This window comes from Sinocyclocheilus rhinocerous, unplaced genomic scaffold (assembly GCF_001515625.1).
Source record: "Sinocyclocheilus rhinocerous isolate Xijiao unplaced genomic scaffold, SAMN03320098_v1.1 scaffold1069, whole genome shotgun sequence".
NCBI classification, from domain to species: Eukaryota; Metazoa; Chordata; class Actinopteri; order Cypriniformes; family Cyprinidae; genus Sinocyclocheilus; species Sinocyclocheilus rhinocerous.
Window position 1 is genome coordinate 790,972 of NW_015635541.1, and position 26,432 is coordinate 817,403.

General features: G+C 34.6%; 1 protein-coding gene across 3 annotated transcripts in view; it reads right to left on the reverse strand.

Moving 5' to 3' along the window:
* Positions 1-26,432, reverse strand: part of prkg1a (protein kinase cGMP-dependent 1a) — a 76,705-nt gene that overhangs the window by 3,528 nt on the left and 46,745 nt on the right. For all 3 annotated transcript variants that reach the window (XM_016561706.1, XM_016561707.1, XM_016561705.1), the window contains exons 5-13: positions 23,929-23,992; positions 18,950-19,027; positions 18,765-18,859; positions 14,050-14,115; positions 13,173-13,247; positions 8,801-8,897; positions 8,449-8,588; positions 421-510; positions 183-324 (exon numbers count right to left, since the gene is read on the reverse strand). In XM_016561706.1, the coding sequence (XP_016417192.1) occupies positions 183-324; positions 421-510; positions 8,449-8,588; positions 8,801-8,897; positions 13,173-13,247; positions 14,050-14,115; positions 18,765-18,859; positions 18,950-19,027; positions 23,929-23,992 (847 nt within the window). The remainder of the gene's footprint in view (positions 1-182; positions 325-420; positions 511-8,448; positions 8,589-8,800; positions 8,898-13,172; positions 13,248-14,049; positions 14,116-18,764; positions 18,860-18,949; positions 19,028-23,928; positions 23,993-26,432) is intronic.

A 26,432-nucleotide genomic window follows, 5' to 3' on the forward strand; every position in this document is an offset into this window, starting at 1 on the left:
TATATATATATATAACAACCTAACAGACTTAAGATTCAGTCTCCAAATACTTTTATAGGTACTGTTCAATAAAGAAGCACAATGTTTTAGGTGACTGCAGGCTATTATTGTCTTTTTATCCACATGAAACTACTAGAGGGCGAGTACTGGGTGTCCATATTCAATGCCTTTACTGTCCTCACCAGTTTGGCGTAGCCTCTGTGGTCTAGTATCAGGTTCTCTGGTTTGAGGTCTCTGTATATGATGCCTTTAGAATGCAGGTAAGCGAACGCCTCCACCACACATGCCGTGTAAAAGCGCGTAGTTGAATCATCAAAGTTGCCCCTGTGATTAGGAAAGAAACAGGACTTTTGTGTTGTTGAAATTCAGACAGCAATTGAACGAAAACACATTGATCTAGAGTGAATTGACAGGTCTCACCTGTCTCTGAGAATAGTCCACAGTTCTCCACCTAAACACACTTCCATCAGCATATAGAGGTACTTACTGTCCTTAAATGTCCTATAGAGTCTAAGAAAACAAGAGGAAGACAGTCAAAATGCCATTCTACAGATTCGGGTTGATGTATATTTATGTTGTCACATTTCTGATGCCAAAGCAAAAAATACCTTGAAATGTACTTGAAATGTAACTTTTTTCCAGAAAAATCAATCTAATATATTTTTGTTCAATAATATTTTTTTATTATTATTTCGAATTTTGGGGAGATTTTATGATACTATGCTATTTATACATTTTTTATTACCTATTTTTGCCATTATATTGATATTTTTCATTCATTTTCTATGTCGGTACCAAGTGTTACTTTTTATTTTTCGACCCTCTACCATATCTGAATCATGTCCATGAATGTTTTTTATGTGTGTGTTCACATAGCTAATTCGACAAAAGTCACCAAGTGTCATCTCATTAATGTAGCAAAAAATGTAAAAAAAAAAATCGAAATGGAGGGAGGAAGATGGTGTCGTAGAGCGGACACTCATTTTGGCGAGCTCCCGTGACATTTCTTTTGAGCGTCCTTGAGCTTGGGAAAGGCGCTATATAAATTAAACATATACAGTGGGTACGGAAAGTATTCAGACCCCCTTAAATTTTTCACTCTTTGTTATATTGCAGCCATTTGCTAAAATCATTTAAGTTAATTTTTTTTCCTCATTAATGTACACACAGCACCCCATATTGACAGAAAAACACAGAATTGTTGACATCTTTGCAGATTTATTAAAAAAGAAAAACTGAAAAATGCTCAGTATTTAGTAGAAGCACCCTTTTAATCTAATACAGCCATGAGTCTTTTTGGGAAAGATCCAACAAGTTTTTCACACCTGGATTTGGGAATCCTCTGCCATTCCTCCTTGCAGATCCTCTCCAGTTCTATCAGGTTGGATGGTAAACGTTGGTGGACAGCCATTTTTAGGTCTCTCCAGAGATGCTCAATTGGGTTTAAGTCAAGGCTCTGGCTGGGCCATTCAAGAACAGTCACAGAGTCGTTGTGAAGCCACTCCTTCGTTATTTTAGCTGTGTGCTTAGGGTCATTGTCTTGTTGGAAGGTAAACCTTAGTTCCAGTCTGAGGTCCTGAGCACTCTGGAGAAGGTTTTCGCCCAGGATATCCCTGTACTTGGCCGCATTCATCTTTCCCTCGATTGCAACCAGTCGTCCTGTCCCTGCAGCTGAAAAACACCCCCACAGCATGATGCTGCCACCACCATGCTTCACTGTTGGGACTGTATTGGACAGGTGCCTGGTTTTCTCCACACATACCGCTTAGAATTAAGGCCAAAAAGTTCTATCTTGGTCTCATCAGACCAGAGAATCTTATTTCTCACCATCTTGGAGTCCTTCAGGTGTTTTTTTAGCAAACTCCATGCGGGCTTTCATGTGTCTTGAACTGAGGAGAGGCTTCCGTCGGGCCACTCTGCCATAAAGCCCCGACTGGTGGAGGGCTGCAGTGATGGTTGACTTTCTACAACTTTCTCCCATCTCCCGACTGCATCTCTGGAGCTCAGCCACAGTGATCTTTGGGTTCTTCTTTACCTCTCTCACCAAGGCTCTTCTCCCCCGATAGCTCAGTTTGGCCAGACGGCCAGCTCTAGGAAGGGTTCTGGTCATCCCAAACGTCTTCCATTTAAGGATTATGGAGGCCACCGTGCTCTTAGGAACCTTAAGTGCAGCAGAAATTTTTTTGTAACCTTGACCAGATCTGTGCCTTGCCACAATTCTGTCTCTGAGCTCTTCAGGCAATTCCTTTGACCTCATGATTCTCATTTGCTCTGACATGCACTGTGAGCTGTAAGGTCTTATATAGACAGGTGTGTGGCTTTCCTAATCAAGTCCAATCAGTATAATCAAACACAGCTGGACTCAAATGAAGGTGTAGAACCATCTCAAGGATGATCAGAACAAATGGACAGCACCTGAGTTAAATATATGAGTGTCACAGCAAAGGGTCTGAATACTTAAGACCATGTGATATTTCAGTTTTTCTTTTTTAATAAATCTGCAAAAATGTCAACAAATCTGTGTTTTTCTGTCAATATGGGGTGCTATGTGTACATTAATGAGGAAAAAAAATTAACTTAAATGATTTTAACAAATGGCTGCAATAATAACAAAGAGTGAAAAATTTAAGGGGGTCTGAATACTTTCCGTACCCACTGTAACCTCTAAATATGGTGGTTTTTTTCTGGCGGTATTTTGTGATTTATGGAGCGATTAAAAGAGAGATCCCCTCAGTAAAATATATATTTTCACTCAGTGAAATCATTCTACTTGGTTGGAGGGTTACTGTGCCATGTCTTTAGATCAATATTTTTTAAAAGGATCTGACAGAATGCCCAAAGCTAAGAAGATTGCGCCGAAAAATTCTACTATCAGCGGCGTCGAGCAGGATGTTAATATGGACGACGCGAGCGTGAATAGTCGTGAGGAGGAAAGCTCCAACTCCAACTTTGCTCAAGCTTTGGACAAATTAACCCGAAAACATTACGAAGGTAATAGATGAGAAAGTGAATACTGTCCTATCCGCGATAAACGATCAGACAGTTCAGTTCCAGGCCTTGGTCGAGCGAGTGGGCGAGGCGGAGGAGCGGATCGCCGGTGTGGAAAATTCGACCGAATGCCTGCAAGCTACGGTGAAAAAAAGTGAGCCAAATGTCAGCGCATATCGAAGGCCTTGGTCGAGGGAGTGGGCGAGGCGGAGGAGCGGATCGCCGGTGTGGAAAATTCGACCGAATGCCTGCAAGCTACGGTGAAAAAAAGTGAGCCAAATGTCAGCGCATATCGACGATCTGGAGAATCGCGGGTGCAGGTGTAATTTGTGTCTATTTGGGTTGGCAGAGGGAACCGAAGGCAGTGATCCGGTGCGTTTCTTTGAAAAGTGGCTGCCCGATTACTTGAAGATTACAACGAAAGCAGGGCGGATCAAGATTGATCGTGCTCATCGCTCTTTGGCACCTTTGCCAGGACCTGCGCAACGACCCAGACCGGTCATCATAAAGTTCCATTACTTTACGGACAAGCAGTGAGTGTTGAACGCAGCTCGTCATGTTGGCACGGATTCCGAGAGGAGCACTGACGCAGAACCGAGGATTTCATTCTTCAACGATTATTCTGCGATGGTGATAAAGAAACGCAAAGCTTTCGACGATGTAAAAAAACGACTGCAGAAGATGAAGATCGAATATGCCCTGCTGTATCCTGCAACTCTATGGCTGACCATCAACGGGACAGGCGCGTTTCCATTACCCTTCAAATTGCGCAAATTGAAATTGCGAATTGAAAATACGCCTAATGGAAACGCGTCAATTTCGCAAAAACTCCCATATATCGCAAAAAAGTTTTTACGCTCGCATGAGGTGGTTTTTCGGGCAATGCGAAAAAGGAATAATTCGCAAAACTGCAATGGAAACGGCTTTTTCGCATTTACAGGTCACATGGCGTATGTAAAAAGTCATATGATCATTCTTCAATGTACTATAACCTCCAAGAAACACTTCATAAGTGGCCGCGCTCCAGTATAAGGGGCTTTCCCTACCATTAATGCTTAGACAATTTACACTGCACACGTCTGCGGTGCAGTGTGGCTCTGATACGGTCACTGAATCTGACTGCGGCCACTCAGTGCTTGTGTTTATATTTTTATACAGTCTATGGTTTATTCCAGCCGCGACACGCACGTTTCTGAAGCGGCTCTCTTTGCTTCAGTGGTTTACAGATAGGACATATACATAATAAGATTGCACTGTATGCTGATGATGTATTGCTTTTTTTATCTGAGCCTGAGAAGCCAGTTCCCGCTCTAATTGAGCTGATTGACTGGTTCAGTACCTTTTCTGGTTATGAAGTTAATTTAACTAAATCTGAAGCTATGCCTTTAGGTACTCTTATTTCTAAACCTAACATTGTGCCCTCTTTTCCATTTAAGTGGTCACCTCTAGGTTTCGTCTATTTGGGTATTTCTATCTCTACATTTTTGAAGCTGATGTATGAATCTAATTTTGTTCCTTTATTTGAGAAAATACGGCAGGATTTAGAACGTTGGAATTCCTTGCCAGTGTCTTTGCTGGGTCGGATAGCATTTGTAAAGATGATTGTGTTACCCAAATTGTTATATCCTATTCGAATGGTTCCGATACGGTTTTCAAATAGGGCATTAAAGGGCCTGAATAGCTGGATGACTTCTTTTATATGGAGTAAACGCAAACCTAGATTAAAATTATCAGTACTTTATCTGCCAAGTTCTATGGGGGGGATGGATTTTCCAAATATTAAGATGTATCAGTTAAGTTCCCACCTGAGATACATTGCAGAGTGGGTTAGGAATGATTCTTCCTCTACTTGGTTAGATATTGAATCCTCCTTTTCACAATTTCCTTTAAGAGCTCTTCTTTTTGTTAAGAGCTTTCAAAACATAAAAGAGATATATGATAATCCAATTATAGTTAATACTCTGAAAGCATGGAGATCAGTCTGTAGGCTTGAAGGTAGATCTAAATTGACTTCTTTCTTTACCCCAATATTAAACAATCCTGATTTCACCCCAGGAATTTTGGATGATGGGTTTAAACGTTGGTGTAATTTGGGACTTATTAGGCTTGGGGATATGTTTTCAGATAATAAATTAATGTCATTTGTGGAGTTAACTCAGAAGTACCAGTTGTTCAAACACGATTTTTTTCGATTCCTCCAATTGAGACATTATATTACTAATAACACAACACTTGTTAGAAATTGTGAGATATCTTCTATTGAGAGGTTATTATTTTTATCATCGGGAAAAATGTCTATGGGTAGATTTTATGGTGCTATATGTTCAATTTCTTCTGCTGATACACAGACAATTCAAACTAAATGGGAGGAACAGTTAGCTACTTATATTGATGATGAAACATGGGATGACATTTGGTCTTATGCTAAGAGAATATCTGTTTGTGCACGTACAAGAGAAATACAATTTAAAATCATATATAGACTCCATATTTTTCCTAACCACAGGCATTTTTTTTAACCACTCTCTATCGCCTGTGTGTTCAAAATGTAAAACTGAAGTAGGTACTTTAACACATTGTCTGTGGACTGCAAAGGTATTGGTTTTTGGTGCTGGGGGAAATGGAAAAGATCTTTAATATGCAGTTGGATTTTGACCCAGTCTCATTGGAATTGGGTATACCTAATAAATGCATTGTTTCATCTGCTAACTAGACTTGTGCCGGTATTCGGTAATGCGATATATCACGGTAATGAATATGCACGACAATATCGTAGGCACTTCTAAATACCGCAAATAATTATATATTACAAATTATTCCGAATTTTGAATGCATTTTAAGAATACTTTTCCCATAAACTGGTCAAAATGCACAACACCGCTGTATGCTGCGTGAAAGACGCGTGCGCACTCTGATGTAAACAAGCGCGGACGAGAAGCACATGGCGGAACATGTGAGAGACGCTCTGGATGAAAGCGCACTTTCACTCTCTGACAGCAGATGGCGCTAAACTGCAGAAATAATAATAATAATAATAATAATAATAATAATAATAATAATAATAATAATAATAATAATAATAATTCATTTAAATGCAGCCGTTACCCCGGAAACCCTGTAAACAAAGCAGCTGCACTACTTTCTGTTTCTGAATTGTGTTTAAATGATTTAAACAGCCATTCAGATTTGTGTATTTGCTATGATGTTCATCACAGCGCTCACAGCGCCAATATTTAGACTTAATAGGCTATTTATTTTCAAACTTTTTTTACATTTTAATCTGGACTATCTGGACTACTAGATATTGTTCGAAAGTGTTTTGATTCTTTATTGTTCGGTCACACTTTACATTAGGGCTTCATTAGTTAACATTAGTTAATTCATTAGTTAACATAAACTGCCAATGAAAAATTCTTCTGAACATTCATTAATCTTAGGTAATTACAATATTTAATAACACGTTGTTAAAATCGAAAGTTGCAACTGTGTTAACTAACATGAACTAAGACTTGTATTTTTAAAACAAAGATTAATAACTTCTGTAGCAAATGTAGATATTGCTCATTGTGAATATTAATGCATTAACTAAGGTTAACTAATGAGGTCTTATTGTAAAGTGATACCTATTGGTCTTTATAGTTCTTTTGCACTTTAATCTGTGTAAAACTTTTAACTTTATACATTTTTCTGTATTGCTTTATTGCATTTAAATGTTCAGTTATTTTTGTTATAAGAAAAAAGTTATTAAACCTGTTATACTGTATTATGACAGCACTTTTTAAAACTAAATTTCAACATCGTGATAATACCGAATACCGTGATAAAAGCATGAGCAATTAATCGCAACATGAAAATCTGATACCGGCATATCCCTAAACAGAAGTAGTGACAGTTATTTTCTTTCACATGGTGATATACATCTGAGTGTAACAGATTACTGAACAATAAAAAAAACAAAGTGGTTGGTTCTATATATCAGTTGTTAACTGAATTTTGAGATGTTAGTGTTGCACCCAAAAATGAATGAGAACTTCTAGTCGACTGTGGATGGCTGGAGTTAAAAATATTTTTATTACAGAAATAAAAGTGTTTCTTCGTGAGAATGTTATTTTCTTTTATGATAAGATTACTGGTTACACTTTATTTTTCAGAATGTGTACTTACTAGGACTGTCAAAATGGCAGAAAAACTAAATTTGAATTTTTTTTAATTAAATATTATCAATATTCAAATTATATTCGAACTTACATAATTTCAGTAAGGGGGAAAAAAAGCTTTTGGCTTCTCTCCTGAGGCCACAAGAGGGCGCATCGAGCAAAATATTATGCACGTTTCTTCAAAGCATAATAAAATAACACGACTATCTTTGAAAAAAGTGCATAATGTTTAAAATAATGTTTATATAAAGTTGCTTAAACGATTAGAAACAAAACAGCATCATGCATGTATGTATAGTTTAAATATTTAGACTTAATTAATAGGCTATTTTTTGATTTTTTTTACATTTTAATCTGGACTACAACATGCCCTAGATATTGTTTGAAAGTGTTTTGATTCTTTATTGTTCGGTCACACTTTACATTAGGGCTTCATTAGTTAACATTAGCTTTTGCTCATTGTGAATGTTAATGCATTAACTAAGGTTAACTAATGATACTTATTGTAAAGTGATACCTATTGGTCTTTATAGTTCTTTTGCACTTTAATCTGTGTAAAACTTTTAACTTTATACATTTTTCTGTATTGCTTTATTGCATTTAAATGTTCAGTTATTTTTGTTATAAGTTATTAATAATGTTATACTGTATTATGACAGCACTTTTTCTGGACTCCATATCTGGAGTATATGGAACCTCATCTTCCCCCTATTATACTACAAGGAATATTGTAACTGTCTGGACATTTAACTTTTCTGCCCTATTCATTTTTTTCCCTCTTTCCCTAATCTGTTATATATGGGGTAGTCCTGTTTTGTTTAATAATCTGAGCTGTTTTTTTTTTTTTGGTTTGTTTCTTTTGGGCGATGTCTTGTTATTTTTGTATTACAGTGAAAATTCAATAAAAATATTTATTAAAAAAAAATACAATTAGAAATGTAAAAAGTGACCAAAGAGACCCATAGGGACCAAATGGACTGTTATCAATAACTAAAATTAAACCATAAAAAAAAAAAAAAACCATTTTATTTCAGCTAGTTACCAAGTCAAAATTCCTAATTTTTGTTTTGAAGTTGAAGTACTGAAATAACTAAAATAAACTAAAACTACAAACTAAATAGAATAAAAACTCAACAAAATTACTTAAACTCTAACATGCAAACTATAAAAATGTAAAATATAAAAATAAAATCTAATTCAAAATATAACAAAAACTACAACAAAATATCACTGACACTAAACTAATACTGGATATAAATCACTGAAGTGTAATGTAGCAGTAGGTGCAGGTCACTGGAGGTACCTGACTATAAAGTCTGAATGTGCCTCCTGCATGATCAGTTTCTCCGAGCGGATGTGCTCCTGCTGTCTCGTGTCCACAATGTGGCGCTTCTTTAGGATCTTCATCGCAAATGTCTTCATCTCATCGCTCTTGAGCTGCACCTGAGAACAAAACAAGGGGAGTTAAAACTATTACTTCAACTTTTTATTTGTCACACACACAATTATATCTGAATGAAGGACTATAATATTATTAACTATAATTGAAATACACAATATAATCAAAAATCCACGATGACATCATAATTTGGAGAAAAATGCACACTTTTATATAATAAAACATAATGCACTGAAAGCATGATGTTCTGTGTTACCAGCTCAACACGGCCAAATCCTCCAACGCCAAGAGTGTCGATGATGTTGAAGTCCGACAGGTTTAAGTTGGAGAAGAATGCGTTCTCTGCCTCGTATCTGCATTTCAACAAGCAGAAGAAAAGTGGATTAGAAGAAAAGTGAATGGAAGAAAAATTTTAGTTATTCCCTCTGTCTGTCTAGTGGGGCAACCCAAATATTGATAAGCAAATCAAAACTCAAATCTCGTGTAATTTTCATCACCCTTTGTCTAGATCACAGCACTGCACAAGCAAGATATATTCTGAAACGTCATAAGGTGCATTCTGGGATGCTTTTTAAACAGTATTGAATAGTAACTAAACAGGATTATTTACATATGTGCTGGGTGGTTGCTTTTCCTTCACTAGCCAAAAGGGCAAGGCAAACGTACCTCATTGAGTCTAAATTTTACTATTTATTTATTTACTGTCTGTTATGTATAACCCCAAAAAAAAAGGGAATACATTTTTTTAGAAATTTGGGAAACAATTATGGGTTACTTTTTGTTGTTATAATATAATATTTTATATTGAATGCAACCAACAGGGTTTTGGCTGTGAAGATCAAGGAGTTTGCATCAGTTCACCTTCATAAAAATAGTTTTGTTCACCACTGATATTTGCAATCATACAGATGATTTATTAGAGGTCAGAATAGCATAAGGATTCTGTAACATTGCAAATAAAATGCTGCTGGATGTCTGTTTGCAGACTGTCCTGTGACCTGTGATGGTCATATTTTCCTCCAGTCAGAGTGCTTATACGAGCCCATGATGCAGAACTGGCCAATCAAATCCTTTCACTTGAGCCATGGCCAATGACACGATTGAGCTGCTGTTTAGCTTGGCAAAAACCGCTTTGCAGTGTCACACAGAGGTTACGATTTTCCATGCACACTGTCAAGGGTACTAAAAACCAGCACACATACACAAAGCGTGCTTTAGATATTATTCAATCCTTTTTACATAATCAGTTATTAGGCTGGCAGGGTCAGAGATGTGCAGCGCTGGCATGTTCTGCAATGCACAAACAAGAGTGCAGTTTTGGAAAGAGGCATGGATACAAGCTAAAACTCTTGCTAAGACTATAAACAGAAGAAATTCATTCTTCAGCTGCAAGCTGGAGATGTTTAATGTCTCACACCAGCTGCACGTAAAATAATATATTTAAAATTTGATAAATATTTTAATAAATTTGGATTGCACAAGGTGACTTTTTAATCCAGCTTTCAGTCCTTTCAGCCATCTGAAAACATCCCCTGCATTCAAATGCATGTTGCATGTCTTAAGTCAATCAACCAGAGCATAATTGAGATTAAAACTCTCAAGGAGGAAACAGGCATGTGTATGTGTGACCATCAGGGAGAAAAAAAAGTGAAATTCGTAACACTGGTGCTAGCCTCCAGCCTTCTTTGTACTCATGCATGCTGATAAAAAGGTCTGGCACCTAGCAACACTGACATGAATTTCACATTTCTGTTGGACAATTTACTGATATTTTATGCCTGCGGAATCAACAAAATCAGTTTTAAAACTGCTTTGATTAAAATATTAACCTGGAAGGCACTGCTGATTAAGCACATGTGATGCTCCAGGGTCATGGTTTCTCATTTGATTGACCACAAGGTGGCAACATGGAACTTCATAGGTTCTTTATGGACCGCATCTAGTGTATTTTGCAATGCCTTGATTTCCATTGTATGTGCATTACTGCAACTAAAAGTGTTTTTTTTTTTTTTTTAAATGGAAGGATCAGTAAAAATTATTTGTACTATGATTAATAATAATACAAAATTAAATTAATATAATATTTAAATTATATTAATAAAATAAAATGTTAAATAAGTAAAATATTTTTTTTCATAATTATTTGTAAAAGTAAACTAACAAATATTTTTATAAATTTGGTGATATTTTGTCTTTTGTATTTGCAATGGCTTGATATCAATTGTACATGCATTACTGCGCATTTATATATATGACCCTGGACTAGAGGTCTACACGGAGGACCCGAGACCCGAGGACCCGATCCGATCCGTACAGGTTCGGGGATATATTTTAAATGGTCAGCCGGGTCCGGGTCGGGTCCCAATCTATTACTTCGGGTCGTCGATTCCGGGTAGTACATTTTTGACATTTCTCGGTTCTGCACGGGCCCGGGTTCAACTTTCAAAATAATAGACGGGTCCGGGTCGGTTCAGTGTAGCACATTTACGGGTCTCTTCGGGTTCGGGTACAAATTTTTGGACCCGTGTAGACCTCTACCCTGGACCACAAAACCAGTCATAAGGGTACATTTTTTGAAATTTAAATGTTTTTTTATTTGAATTGCATGAATAAATTAGCTGAATAAATCCATAGATGTAGGACAATAATTGGCTGAGATACAACTATTTGAAAATCTGGAATCCGATGGTGCAAACAAAATAAAATATTGAGAAAATCCGCCTTTAAAGTTGTCCAAATGAAGTTCTTAACAATGCATATTAATAATCAAAAATTAAGTTTTGATATATTTACGGTATAGGAAATTTACAAAATATCTTCATGGAACATGATCTTTACTTAATAGCCTAATGATTTTTGGCATAAAAGAAAAATCGATAATTTTGACCCATACAATGTATTGTTGGCTATTTCTACATATACACCTGTGCGACTTATGACTGGTTTTGTGGTATATATACACACATACACACACACACACACTGCATATATATTTTAATATGAAGCCAAGAGGAATGTTCAAAACTTGATAACAGTCAATATTTTTGCATTTCTGTTTGGTGCTCCTAGTGATGCAGAAATGACACCTTAAGTACAGGAGAGCTGCACACACTCGTCTCATTAGAGTGTTCTCTATCTGTCAGCATGGCAGCTGGAGATTTATTTACAGGTTTGTAGTTTGGATCACGGGGGACGCAGTGCAGGAGGTGACAGCTGTAGATGTGTCTTAATAAGCTTTAATCTATGACAGTCACACAGGCTACAGACACCTCTTCATTATTCATCAGAGCTCATTTACATTGCAGATGAGCAGATAAGAGGAAAAGTTTCTATTTCGGTTCAGATATGACACAGAAGGGATTTTTGAAGTGGGAACTGAGTTTCTGAACTATCCCAGAATCCCTCTTTCTCTCTCTCTCAGTGAAATGTGATAAGGTTTCACATTTCTCTGAGCGGATTATTTTCTCATCGCCGCACAATGATTGCATCGCTTTCTCATCATGTTTCTTCAGATCATGAACAGTTGCTGGTTCTTATATAACATGTCTTCTGCATGCTAGCACAGCCTTTTCTGCTTTACAGCTCTAGAGTTACAGTAAACATCCTTGAGCTGCCCTTTGACAACTGCATTGTAATTGTTGCCATTGTTGCTAGACTAGTTTGCATTTTACTAGTACCAACCTAATCAGACATAGGCTACCGTTGACAAGTTTGGGGTCAGTAAGATTTATTTATTCATTATTTCTTTTATTCATTATTAAGGATGCATTCAATTGATGAAAAGTGACAGGAAAGACATTTATAATGTTACAAAAGATTTATATTTTGAATAAATGCTGTTCTTTTGAACTGTCTATTCAAAGAATCCTAAAAAAATGTATCAAGGTTTCTACAAAAATATTAAGCAGCACAGCTGTTTTCAACACTGCTAATAATAAGAAAATGTTTCTTCTGCATCATATCTTCATATGAGAATGGTTTCTGAAGAATCATGTGACACTGAAGACTGAAGTAACGATGCTGAAAATTCAGCTTTGCATCACAGAAATACTTTACATTTTAAAATATATTAAGATTGAAAACATCACTTGAATAATTAAATTGTATTTTAAAGTTATTTTAAAACTGTTTTTGCCTTGATGAGGATAAGAGACTTCTTTCAAAAACCCTAAAATATCTTACTGACCACAATCTTTTGAATGGTAGCATAACCCTGTGTTCAACAACATCTGGTCTCAAACAAAACTCAACTGAACAAAAAACAAAACTGAATATCTTTCAGAAACGTAATGCCTTGAACAAACGGGCAAATACAGTGACTACCATAACTGTAACAACTTGGAAGCCTGTAAATATGACTTTGTTTCTCATCACTTACCAACTGATAAACCCAGTTCGCATTTAGAAATTGTAAAAAAGCCAACAGATTATTGGAGCAATTTTTCTGTGCAAATATGCATCACTAACTCAACTAACATACTGTCCACAATACTTTTGATAGTGTTATGTCATATCATAAAAAGAGAAATTTTCCTTGTGGTGACGAAGTGATAATGAAAAAATATTATAAATGCATCTGGGGGAAGAAAACATAATAATAACATGTCTTCAGAGATGATTTCACTTACTTTGCGTTTGCCTCTGCGTCTTCACTGCCTTTGTTGGACACATCTTCGAGACCTCCAATCAGGTGTTTGTATGAGCTAAAAAAAATGGCATAAACAGCATATTCAGAAAGATTTAATCTTAATTACAAATACACTACTGTTCAGGAAATCAGCAATACTGTGAAATATTACTACAATTTAAAATAACTGTTTTCAAAATATAAATATATATATATATATACACACACACACACACATATATAATCTGCCTTAAAACTGATGACAATTTCATTAGAGACACGTCTAACGTGAGAACGTATCAGCACAAAACTGCCATTTATCTTTCGAGAATGAACTCATGTAAAGTTGAAGATCTATCCCTCAAATGACTCTTAATTATTATTTCATGTCTCTTTCTTAAATTAGAAAGTCAGTACTACTGTATAGTGAAACTTTTATATCTAAATGAAATACTTCAGATTGAAATGTACCATAATCAGCAGTCACACAGATGGCTGATGGTTTGAGTCTCAGTCAGACAGGAAAGAGAGTTTTCCCCGCCGGAGGGCACATATGCGCTTCTCTCTCTCTCTCTGTCTGTCTCACTCTTTCCAGCTTATTGACACACGTGACACTTTAGCTATTTAGGTTGAGCTTGATTTATTGAGTTCTATAAGGGAGCAGATAAGCACTTCAAACCCACAGATTCTGTGTTCCACACACACACACACACACACACACACACAAATAGAAAGACCAGTGTAAAATCCACTGATGTTCAATGAACTGTAAAACCTGGACTGAATTACTTCTGCTGGAATGTCAATGACACTTGTGATGTTTTAAGCAGCGTATACAAAGAAACTCTTGCCACAGGATATACGTAACATATACTCACTCTCTGTCAATCACAAGGCAGGTGACAGACTCTGCTGCGATGACATTAGCTGTTCTGATATCCTCCCTGTTCAAAAAACACAGATGCAGTACAGAGAAAAAATCATGTTAGAACGTTCTGATACATTCAAAATATACACATAAACATATAAGACTGTTAATTAGGATAATAAAAATATTAAAATAATTTACATATTATCAATTAAAATAATTACAAAGATATTATAAATGTAAATATATTAGTTTAAAAATTACAACTACAGTAAAATATTGTAATAATTTTGAATATTTAATTAAAATTCTAATACTATTAAAACAATTATAATTATAAATAAATATATGTTAATATGAATTCAAATATTAAAGCTATTAAAAGGAATTATAAGTATCCTAAATATAATTACAAATGTACAATACTATTAAAATTATACATAAATATTAAAATTTATATTTGTAGTAATAAAACAACACAGAAAATTAAAACAAAAATAAATAAAAATGAAAAAAAAAATGTATAAACACATACACACATATAAAGAGAAATATAACTTTATAATCAATTGTGTATGCACAATTCATATTAGTTCACAAAATTAAAATTAATTTTGACTTAAAATCATGAGTCAAATAAGTTACTAAAATAGTTATTAAAATATCAAAATGATCAGTTTCAGCTCAAAGAATTAAGTCAGCGTGCCTCAGATTTTGCTGATTGTCCTCTTCCTCACTGTCGCCCCAGTCGCAGTCATCAGAGTCTGAATCCCACTCTGACCTCATGATGCTTTGTGTTTTCACTTACCGTCTGACCTGAGTGCTGCTATACGCATGCATATACTACTACAGTACACTACACTTCTATTTACACTAAAACAATCACTATGTGACATCTGTCCCATCATTGGCAGTTCTGTCCGGAGGAAGAGCTCTCACACACGAATCTCTGAAAGCAAAAAGGACTGGACACTAAACGGTAAACACACACCTAAACACACATGCACGCGCAGCGTCTGCTCCTGTGTCCAACTGCAAATACTGCCGAACACCACACACACACACACACCGGATTCATTTCCAGCAAAACACACTTGTACTTGCAGAGGTGAGAATTCTTCACAACACATCGGCTCTAAAGCTGTCACAGCACAAATACACAATAACGCTACTGCAAAGGTCACAGCTGCTGCACAATATTACTGAAGGAGAGGAGGAAAATCTGTCATCATTTACTCACTTTCAATGATATTCTAAACCCATATAAATTTAATTCTTCCTTGAAACACAAAATATATTTTTGCAGAATGCTAAAATAGCTTTTTTCCTTAAAACAGCTACACAAAAGGACAAAAACTACCTTTATATACGGAATGCTTGTACAGTGCTTTTTTTTGCTTGTTATGGAGCCAAACTGTCCTGATCCCTATTCATGTTCAATGTGTTTTTTTTTTTTTGTATTGTATTTTTGTATTTTATGATGGTGTTAAATTTGTCAGTTTTTTTTTATTTAGTCTGGGTCCTGTGTGAAATGTCTGTTTTAGTCTTGACATGTTTAGTCAACCAGTGCTGTTTTTGTTTAGTTTTATTTGACTAAAGGTCTGGGAATTTTAGCCTAGTTTTAGTCTAAGAAAACTATTAGACATGCTGCACAATTGTTAAACAGATAATCACAATTATTTTGCTCAATTACTATCGTAATTACCGATCATGATTGTTGTCATCTGAGAAATTTTATCAGAATTATTATCACTTTCACCTATAAGCACAAATAAATAAACTCTTATACACAACTCTTATACACTTATTTGACCTAATTTAGTTTCCTAAATATCTATATTTTCTTAAATAAAAAGAGAAAAAAACATATAGACGTTCATCAAGTTTTTATATTGGGGTTGCCAGTCAAGAAAAAAATTGCCATCAAAACTTTCTCTGTGACAAACTGTAATAAATCCTAACATTGATCTCAATTATATATTGTTTGCGGTTGCACTTTATTGTTGCTGAATAAATGCAGTTATACAACCTCTATGCTGCAACACAAAGTCTTTTTTGTTGTTTTAATGGAAAAACATAAATATAATTTGGAATCAATGGATTTAATATGAAGAATTTCATTGTTTTAGCTTTTGCTTTGAGTTTTACCAGTTTTCATAATGCATTTATATGATAATTTTGGATATAGAGAGTTTTTACATTTTAAACTACATTTTAGTCTCATCTTTTTTCATCATGGTATTGCATCCTGATATAGTCACAGTAAGTCTTAGTCATGGAAAATAGGTTGTCAACAAATATTTTTCATCATAGTTTTTCATCATAGTTTTTATGAAAAGTCATATGGGTTTGGAATGTCATGAGAGTATAAATAATGACAGAATTTTCATTTTTGGGTGAACTATCCCAGGAGTGTGGGTCAGTGTGCTGTAAGTGGGACACTTTCACCAGCTTGAGGAAACACAGCATGAAAAACCGACACCATCAGCGCTGCCAAACGTATCTGTGAACCAATCAGGTGTCAAATGCTTCAGAATGCACATAGACACACGCATGAATTTAATCCCAGGATCAAGAGATTCTTTTATCAAGTTCTGGACACTGTTAATGATCTCCGTAAAGCGTGAGCTCTTACAGGACAGCATTTAATTGATCTCTGAGGAATCGGACTGATCGCGTACAATGTTCTGGCCTATATTTCACCTCCGATCACAACCTTGCAGCTCGCATCAGAAGACTGCCGAGCAGGTCACCTGATACACAACGGAGCATATCAACATGCTCTCAGGATCACTGTTTCCTAGTAACACAACCAAATGCAGGATTATAATCAGGGTAAACAGTCCCCTTAAACCAGACACCACTACAGAAAAAGAATAAAATACAACAGAATAAAGCACACTTAAATAGAACAAAACAGAATAGAATATAGCACGATGAACCTGAAGAAAATAGAATAGAAATGAATAGAATTAAAGGGATTGTTCACCCAAAAATGAAAATTAAGTCATTATTAAGTTACCCTGTTGATGTTCAAATGCCATTAATTTTTTTTAGACCACAAAAAGATCAATTTAAAAACAAAATTTCCTGTTCATGCTCGTCCATATAATGGGAGTGTGACAAGTAGGGATGGGTACCGAAACCCGGTATTTAATCGGTCCCGGGGCTAAATTATGAAAGACCGGAGTATCGATAAGCTCTGACGTTAACGGTTCTGCTATCGGTACTGGAGAAATTAATAAAACACACATACATTTATTATTCACTTATGGGTTAAGTTTTTGGGTGGGGGGAAATGTATTGAAATTTTTTTGTTGTTCATTTATTATTTTCATGACTATTGTTTGTTTTTCATTTTCTTTTTTTAATGTTTATTTGTTCAAATGTAAGTTTTATATGTTTGTATTTAAAAAAGTGTAATTACAAGTGACTGCTAAAATTTCTAATAATAAAAATATTTAAACCATGAGTAGTAATACCGTTAAAACCTTAACGATACCCATCCCTAGTGACAAGCAACCAGCTTCAAACTTTTAAGGGAAAAAAATGCAAAATACTGTAATGTACCACAGAATGATCCCACATGACTTGTGCCTCAATTTTCAAGTGTGATGCCCTCATAATGTGATGCCCTCATAATGAAAACGAATTATTATTTACTATTATTTAACGAAAATCCTGACCTTGGTCGTTGGTCTGCTGTGAATGACTGCATGCGTTCATCAGACCGTACTACAGCAGCAGTTCAGAAGCACACAAGTGCAAGAGAAATCAAATCTATCAAGTGATAAAACTAAAAAGTGCAGTGCAGCCTAGAAAGTGTACAAAAGTATACAAGTATACTTTTTTCTTTGAGGTGAATATCTCTTGTCAGATATAAATTCAAGAACCCGCTTTGGTCAAAGTATAGGTGCCCTATTTCGTATTATGTTTCATTAACTAGTGATCACTCTGTGATACTATTGCTTTTTCACATATTTTGTACGGACGAGCATGAGCTGGACATTTTTTTCCATGAGCCGGGACTCAAACTCGGGATGCCCGAAGTGCAAGAATTTGTTTAATATAACTCCTGAATAAACTTGTTTTTACTCAGTCATAAGAGAGAATGAGCGAACAGTGCTTTTAAAGATTGTGCGAATGTAATGTCATGTGTTTGCTATGCAAGCGCAGCCACTCTAAACAGTTTATGATTCCAAAACGTATTACAATTCCAAGAGCGCTTTTATAAGCAGCCACAAGATGGCACCACATCCTTTAAAAACTAATATCTCACAAAAACCTGCCCAGGTCACTTTTCACCACATGATCAAAATACATTTTTTCATGTTGTTATTATTATTATAACATTTTCAATGAGGAATTTACATTCCCATAATGCATTAAGATTTTTTCATAATTCTCAAAAGTGATTATTATCTAATTCTTATTAATGTCATTTAATACTATAAATATTTTTCTCATTAAAAGTAGCAAGAATGAGATTTTCTGCATTAAATTATGTTTTTGGAGGTTGAAAATGCCATAACTGGCATGAAAATAATGTCAAAAAGCAAAAACTAGTCCTAAAAGTAGACTTTTTTTTTCTTTAAGCATATGTGAATCTTATAAAATCTTGACAGGTTATGAGAAACCGTCTTGGACGTGCCTCCAAATATCCAGTTTGGAGTTTAAATTTGGCATTAACTCTGACTTTAACAGTAGTGTAGAGGACAATCTCACCCCTGTAGGGCTTTTTCCCCAAACGAGTCTCCTTTCCCCATAGAACGCAAATAGACGGGCTCCTGACCCGGACAGTCCTCTTGAGTCATCGTCACCTGGGCGAGGTGAGAACAAGAGGAAGAGATATTAGCATGGGATCATCTTCACAGCATCACTGCTTGCCCTTTGCACTGAAATAAACTTACCTTTCCTTTACTGATAATGAAGAATGTGTCTCCTCTTGCCCCCTGGCGAATGATGTAGTCGCCATCCTCATAGTGGGTCTACAGGAGAGAGAAAATTGAGGATTTGAAGATGATATGGAAACAGATGATGGAGAAAAATACAGGTGACACTTTCTACGAAGAGGGTATGAATAAAGGATGTGCAGACACAAGACCCAGCAGATTTCTAAATGGAAAAGAGGCAGCACAACATCTCTCTGACCCTCGGTGTGCTATCTAAGGCCTTGACCTCCAGACACATCAGTCTGAAATCAGATATGACCAGCAGATAGGAAACCGAAGCCCACAAAGACTGACACAAGCAAACACTTTGTTCCAACATCACCTAGAGTCTGACCTCCAACAAAACACCCACATACACACCTGCAGTGACAGGAGACACATTTTTCATTAATTATCCACAGAATGATCGTAAATTTAAAAAAAAGTAAAAAAAAAAAAAAAAAAAAACGTATAATTCAGAATAACAGATTCTACCATGATTTATACACTTAAAAATGAAAATGTAATCATATATTTTTACTTGCTTGCTTGAGACATTTTTAAAACTACATATGTATCAATACATTTTTGTTTGAATTTGTATTATTTGCAACAGATTTCACAATGACAGATTTTTGCTAAAAAAAAATTCTTAATGGTCCTAAAATTATATGTTTCTTTGTGAATGTAAAATTATATTTCTGTATTTTGATTTTTAATTAATAATATGAATAAAAGTAAAGGTTTTATAATAAAAATATCGATTGCTATGTATGATGTAATTTTGTAGACGTGTTTTAGATATCCAATAAAAATTTTTGAATATCATATCATAACATAACTAAACATCACATGTGCAAATAACATGCACATAACTTTTGAGAAGAAAGTGTCCAAACAATGTCTTGATTTTGAACAGTAAATCTATTATTTTCTCATTTAACATGTTTTTTTTTTTACACTTGAGTGTGCAAAAGTGTGTTTGTGCTGTCTTTATTTAAATAAATGCAACTTGGTTTGACGTGCATCCATTTTAAGTGTAGCTTAAGTGTAAAAATGCGTTTTAAGTACAGTTGTATCTAGACTGTTCAAGATGAGTGAATACTCCCCAATGGAAAGCACTCAAGTCGGTGTGAATATTCAGTAATGTTAAGATTCAGATATATCTGGACTCTAAATTCAGGCAGCTACAGTGTATGTGCAATTAATGGAGGAGCTGCATCAAATATAAGTGACCACAAAGATGATGACGGAAGGAAAAATTCCATCCATGTGTCCAGACTTTCATTCCCCAGAGCCTCCAATATAATTACACATGCAAAATTTACATTTAAGCTAAAAAAGCTTTTGCAAATTTCAGTCTCTTTTAAGGTCAATTATTAGCTGAAGAGACTCCCTTCCACTCTCTGCAAATTATATTCATTGAGAAATCATGATTGACAGGCGAGTTATTTTAATGACACAGAGCTCACAGTGCCATTAAATACTCTCTATTTTTACTTGCTTGCTTGTGAGACATTTTTAAAACTACATATGTATCAATACATTTTTGTTTGAATTTTTATTATTTGCAACAGATTTCACAATGACAGATTTTTGCTAAAAAAAAATTCTTAATGGTCCTAAAATTATATGTTTCTTTGTGAATGTAAAATTATATTTCTGTATTTTGATTTTTAATTAATAATATGAATAAAAGTAAAGGTTTTATAATAAAAATATCGATTGCTATGTATGATGTAATTTTGTAGACGTGTTTTAGATATCCAATAAAAATTTTTGAATATCATAACATAACTAAACATCACATGTGCAAATAACATGCACATAACTTTTGAGAAGAAAGTGTCCAAACAATGTCTTGATTTTGAACAGTAAATCTATTATTTTCTCATTTAACATGTTTTTTTTTTTACACTTGAGTGTGCAAAAGTGTGTTTGTGCTGTCTTTATTTAAATAAATGCAACTTGGTTTGACGTGCATCCATTTTAAGTGTAGCTTAAGTGTAAAAATGCGTTTTAAGTACAGTTGTATCTAGACTGTTCAAGATGAGTGAATACTCCCCAATGGAAAGCACTCAAGTCGGTGTGAATATTCAGTAATGTTAAGATTCAGATATATCTGGACTCTAAATTCAGGCAGCTACAGTGTATGTGCAATTAATGGAGGAGCTGCATCAAATATAAGTGACCACAAAGATGATGACGGAAGGAAAAATTCCATCCATGTGTCCAGACTTTCATTCCCCAGAGCCTCCAATATAATTACACATGCAAAATTTACATTTAAGCTAAAAAAGCTTTTGCAAATTTCAGTCTCTTTTAAGGTCAATTATTAGCTGAAGAGACTCCCTTCCACTCTCTGCAAATTATATTCATTGAGAAATCATGATTGACAGGCGAGTTATTTTAATGACACAGAGCTCACAGTGCCATTAAATACTCTCATTATTTGATCTTACTTCCTCACATTTGCTCTTCTGTTATTGTTAGTGAATATCACAGATTAACAACATGCCTGGTTAGCATGAACCAGCTAACCCCTGCTGGTAGATGCCATTACATTGCCAAAAAACATTGTTCGCCATTGAAAGCCATTTAAAAGTAGCTGTGTGTTTTGATGGAAATGAAAACAATAGCAAGCATCAGTGTTGTTATTGTTAACTAAAAGCTATTAAAATAATTTTTGGTACTCAAAATAAAGCTGAAATAAAATATTGGAGAACTTGGAAAGAGTTATAAATTAGAAATGTTGCCTTGACAAATAACTGAAACAAGTTTAATTTGATGTAGTAAAATGATCAAATATAAATGAATTAAAGTTAAATAGAAATATTAAAAAAACAAAACTAATACAAATTGTAAAATTAAAATGAACAAACAAAAAAAATCGAACCAAATTAAAAAATATTAATACTACAATAGTATATAAATAATACTAAAATTGGCAAGCAACATAAACAGTGAATATTTCATTATATTATAGTAGATCAAATGTACCAGAGACCAACATTATAATGTGTATGTCAGAAACGGAGCTGTATCCACTCAATCCACTTTGTTTATAATGCTGTCAGTGTTTCATGGTCGCTGTCTAAACCGTACAAATCTGATAGTGTCTGTATTAGACATATTAAACATAAATGTAATTAATAATAAAAGCCAAACCAATTTCTGTGTTGTTGTTGTGTTATTGTTATTATGAGGCTGTGAATCATGTTTTATCACAAAGGTCGAACCACAGCTACTGCAAGATTATCAACAAATCCACAAAGAATGGAAAACAACAACCTTTCACCCCTCAACACAGGGAGCTGTGGGTCTCCATCACTCACTCCCCAGTGATAATGTCGTATGCTGACGAGGTGAAGAGAGGTGATGTGGACCTCTGCGAATGATAGACTGACTGATGACTAAGATATTCACAATGTCTACGGCTCATCTTTTCATGCTATTCTTGGATAAAACATTGATTTTGCTCCTTTGATGCTTTGTGCAAAGTGGACCTCATATGTCGACTGTCTGAGAACCGGTTATTCTCCATCTTATTCAGGACGAGAGAGTACAAACAACTCTATGATTCACTCCACTACAACTTATTAAACCATGTGCATTCACTACAAGACAAGGTCTAAAAATGCTCCCAAATTATTGATGATATGAATGAGGAGCTTTTATAACTTGAGTTGTGAGTCTTTCTTGCTGATAAACAGTCGCTGATGGAATCTGCTGATTTATTTATTTTTTTTCACATTTCCAGGCTTAAAAGTGAATAAATCAACATATTTCAGCAGAAATGCATTCACATTTTCTTGGCAGGTGTTTTCTTAAAGTGAGTAATTTTTTCAGTGTTAAAATACTTTATCCCTGTTGTGTGCAAAGACAACAATAAGTGGCTCTGAGGTGTTTTTTGTAAAACATTGCTCTTGTTTGTTTGATGAGTTTTCTGAACGTCTTGCTCAACCAATGGCATGATTTTAGGGCGGGTTTTTCTCCCCAATTTGTCTCAACCAATAGGTCAAGGTTTTCCTAGTTAACGTGAGACAACTAGCCCCTGCTGATAAATGCCTTAAATACACCCTTCTGCTGACCAAAAGACATCTTTCACCATTTAAAAGCAGCTTTGTATTTTGACAGTAAGTTGTTACTGTAAACTAAAACTATTAAAAGTTGTTTTTGGTATTTGAAATTTTAAAACTTAAATGAAAATTTGAAATGTTGCCTTGGCAGCTAACTGAAATACATACTAAACAATTATTAAGCTGAAGTATAAAAAAAAAATTTTTTTTAAATTAAGCAAAAAGATAACACACAACAAAAAGAAATAACAATTAAAAATAATAAAAATGATAAAATCACAAATTTACTAAAACAAAAACGGACAATATAAAAATAAAAGCTAATTTAAATTTTAATTAATATTATAATAGTATATAAATAATACTAAAATATTTGTGAATATTGAATATTTCATTATATCAAAGTAGATATTTTACCAGTGACCAGCTTTTAACCTTTCACTGCCTGCTGCATGCTTGGGGTATTTCCGGGAATGAAACAACACACTTTTTTTTAGCAAAGCGACTTTCGAAGAAAGTATAATGACAGTGACTTTGCTAATATAAACAGACATGAAACCAGCTGTTGCTAAAAAAAAACAAGGTATTCAAAATATCATACAGCAGTACAATAATGCAACATGCTACATTTTGTTAATTTGAATAAACATAATGAGAAGGTTTGTGAATCAAAGTTGATCCAAAGTGCCAAATCTTAATAAATAAAACTTTTGAATCCTTTTATATTAGCTTATCTAACTAACAAAAATTACAAGTAAATAAGCTATAAGCTGGAGTGGTGCTTGTAAAGTCTGAATGCTGAGCAATCAGTGCACAAGGATATAAATGCTTAGATTTATTAACAGTTGTGTTTGCTTAAGGATCAGGAAGATCTCTAACCTCCTCAAGGACATCAGCCAGCTTGCTCAGTATTTGTTCTGGAAGACCCCGGAACGTCAGGACACTGTCAATGAGAGACAACTTACGTCATTACATTGTTAAAATGAAACAATCACATCTGTAAATGTGTGATGGATTAAATTCTTATCCAAAGCTGAAGAGTCTTTTGGTGTTTGTTCATGTTATGTAACTTCAGTGTTAAATCCTTCAAAATAACACAAGTATTTCATTATTATCCTCAGAAACTTTCAACACTTTTTAATTTCATTCCCACACTTTATGTAAGTCAGTGCTTATTCTCACTGTACACTGGGTGCATTTTTAGTCTGACTTGATATGGTTGAAACAGCTGGTCACCATCACACATAAAGGGACGGGCTGCGTCCATGTTTCACTGCCACGTGTCATGAGATGATCATACATCAATAGCTGCTCCTGCATAAATATTTCACATACCATAAAAAATTCAAGAGTCCATTAAAGTCTCCTATTACAGTTTAGTGTAAGACTGCAGCAGAGAAAAATAAAGGTATTATGGATACACACGGGCCATTCTGAGCTAATATTTGGTCTGAAAATGACAGGATCTTATTTTCTTTATCATTTAGTTTGAAAAGACTACTGATGAACTTTTAAGAAATCATATTTCCCCCCTGAGATTAAAAGTACCAGGCCTGTAACCATCATAGACAATGAGGTTAAAGTCTCCTATTACAGTTTAGTGTAAGACTGCAGCAGAGAAAAATAAAGGTATTATGGATACACACAGGCCATTCTGAGCTAATATTTGGTCTGAAAATGACAGGATCTTATTTTCTTTATCATTTAGTTTGAAAAGACTACTGATGAACTTTTAAGAAATCATATTTCCCCCCTGAGATTAAAAGTACCAGGCCTGTAACCATCATAGACAATGACGGACACATCCACCCAATATTCAACAATTGTGATTAAGCCTTGCAAAGTACCAACAGATATTACATTTTACAAATATATATTTTTTTACTTTATATATGTTATGTACTGTAATATAGATTGTTATAGTATTCACCCAGTAATAAAAGCACAGATTGGTATTTTAAAAAATATCTTTAGAACCCAAAACTTTTTTCTTTCAATTATGCTACATTTGTGCCAATCGTGTTAAATTTATAATGTTAAGGGGTTGAAGGTTAGTACAAAAATGGATAATAACAGCCTGCGCTGGCAAGTACCATCATTATTCTTGAACTTTGTATCAAGAACAAATTGTCAGTAAAAAACCTGATCGTATGAATTTGATTTTTCACCAGAGAAACTTAGTGCTGTTTGTGATCAAAAAAAGTTGGGGTCATTCACGTAAATATTATATCAGAGAGATCAAACCATTATTTTTAAAATAAACTACTGGAAAAAATGCAGACAAAAAAAAAGAAAAAAACATAAACCACAAAAAAGTAAAAAAAAAAAAAAAAAGAAGCGAATGCATTATTTTTTTTATTATTGTTTATTATTTATTATTATTAATGTATTATTATTATTATTATTATTATCACCATTATTAATGTTTTTTGTGATAAATCATAAGATAATCATAAACATATATGTATATGTATATATATATATATATATATGCACACACACAGAACATGTTTATTATTATTATTTAAATATTTTGCATTCAGAACTAAACAGATCAATATATAACAGATAAATCTTTAGTAGCCTATATCAGGAGTAAATCATGGGATCACACACGCATGCACATTGTTACATAAGAATGTTTCTCTCCAAGTCTGGACTAGCTCAGGACTAAATATGAAATCTAAATATTGGTCTATAAACCAGATCAGTAAAATGCACAAGTTCAACTCAGTGTCTAATGCATTCACATGCACTCTGCTTTTGTTTGTTAACGGCTGTTAGTTCAAAGCATAATTGACAAAATTAGGTCTAATTATTCAAATAATAAATATAGCAGCAGGGATGGGGTAATATCATTAAAGGGGTCATATGATGTGATTTCAAGTTTTCCTTTCTCTTTGGAGTGTTACAAGCTGATTGTGCATAGATAAGATCCCTGAAGTTGCAAAGACTAAAGTCTCAAAACCAAAGAGATATTCTTTATCAAAGTTAAGACTCTGCCACGCCCCCCTAAAACGGCTCGTTCTAACACGCCCCCACATATCTACCTCACTATGTGAAAATATTTGAATAATGCCGCCCAAACGTTCATGCAAAGAAAGAAGGCGTGGTTTCAGGAACAGCAGTTAGTGTTGAAGCAGCCATGTCAAGGAGACGCTGTGTGTTTCTAGGCGAAAGCAAAAGCACTATATTTGGCCTTCCGAAAGTAGATGCATTAAGATTACTTACAACAGAACAGCAATGCATTTTATGGACGACCGTTTCGTGAACCTAGGAGAGGAGGTAATTCTGACTTTGCTATGACAATCTGGCACTTCTGAATCAGCTACTGTAAGTATGTTTTGTTATTAGTTTAAGTATTTGCAATTGACTGTTCAAAT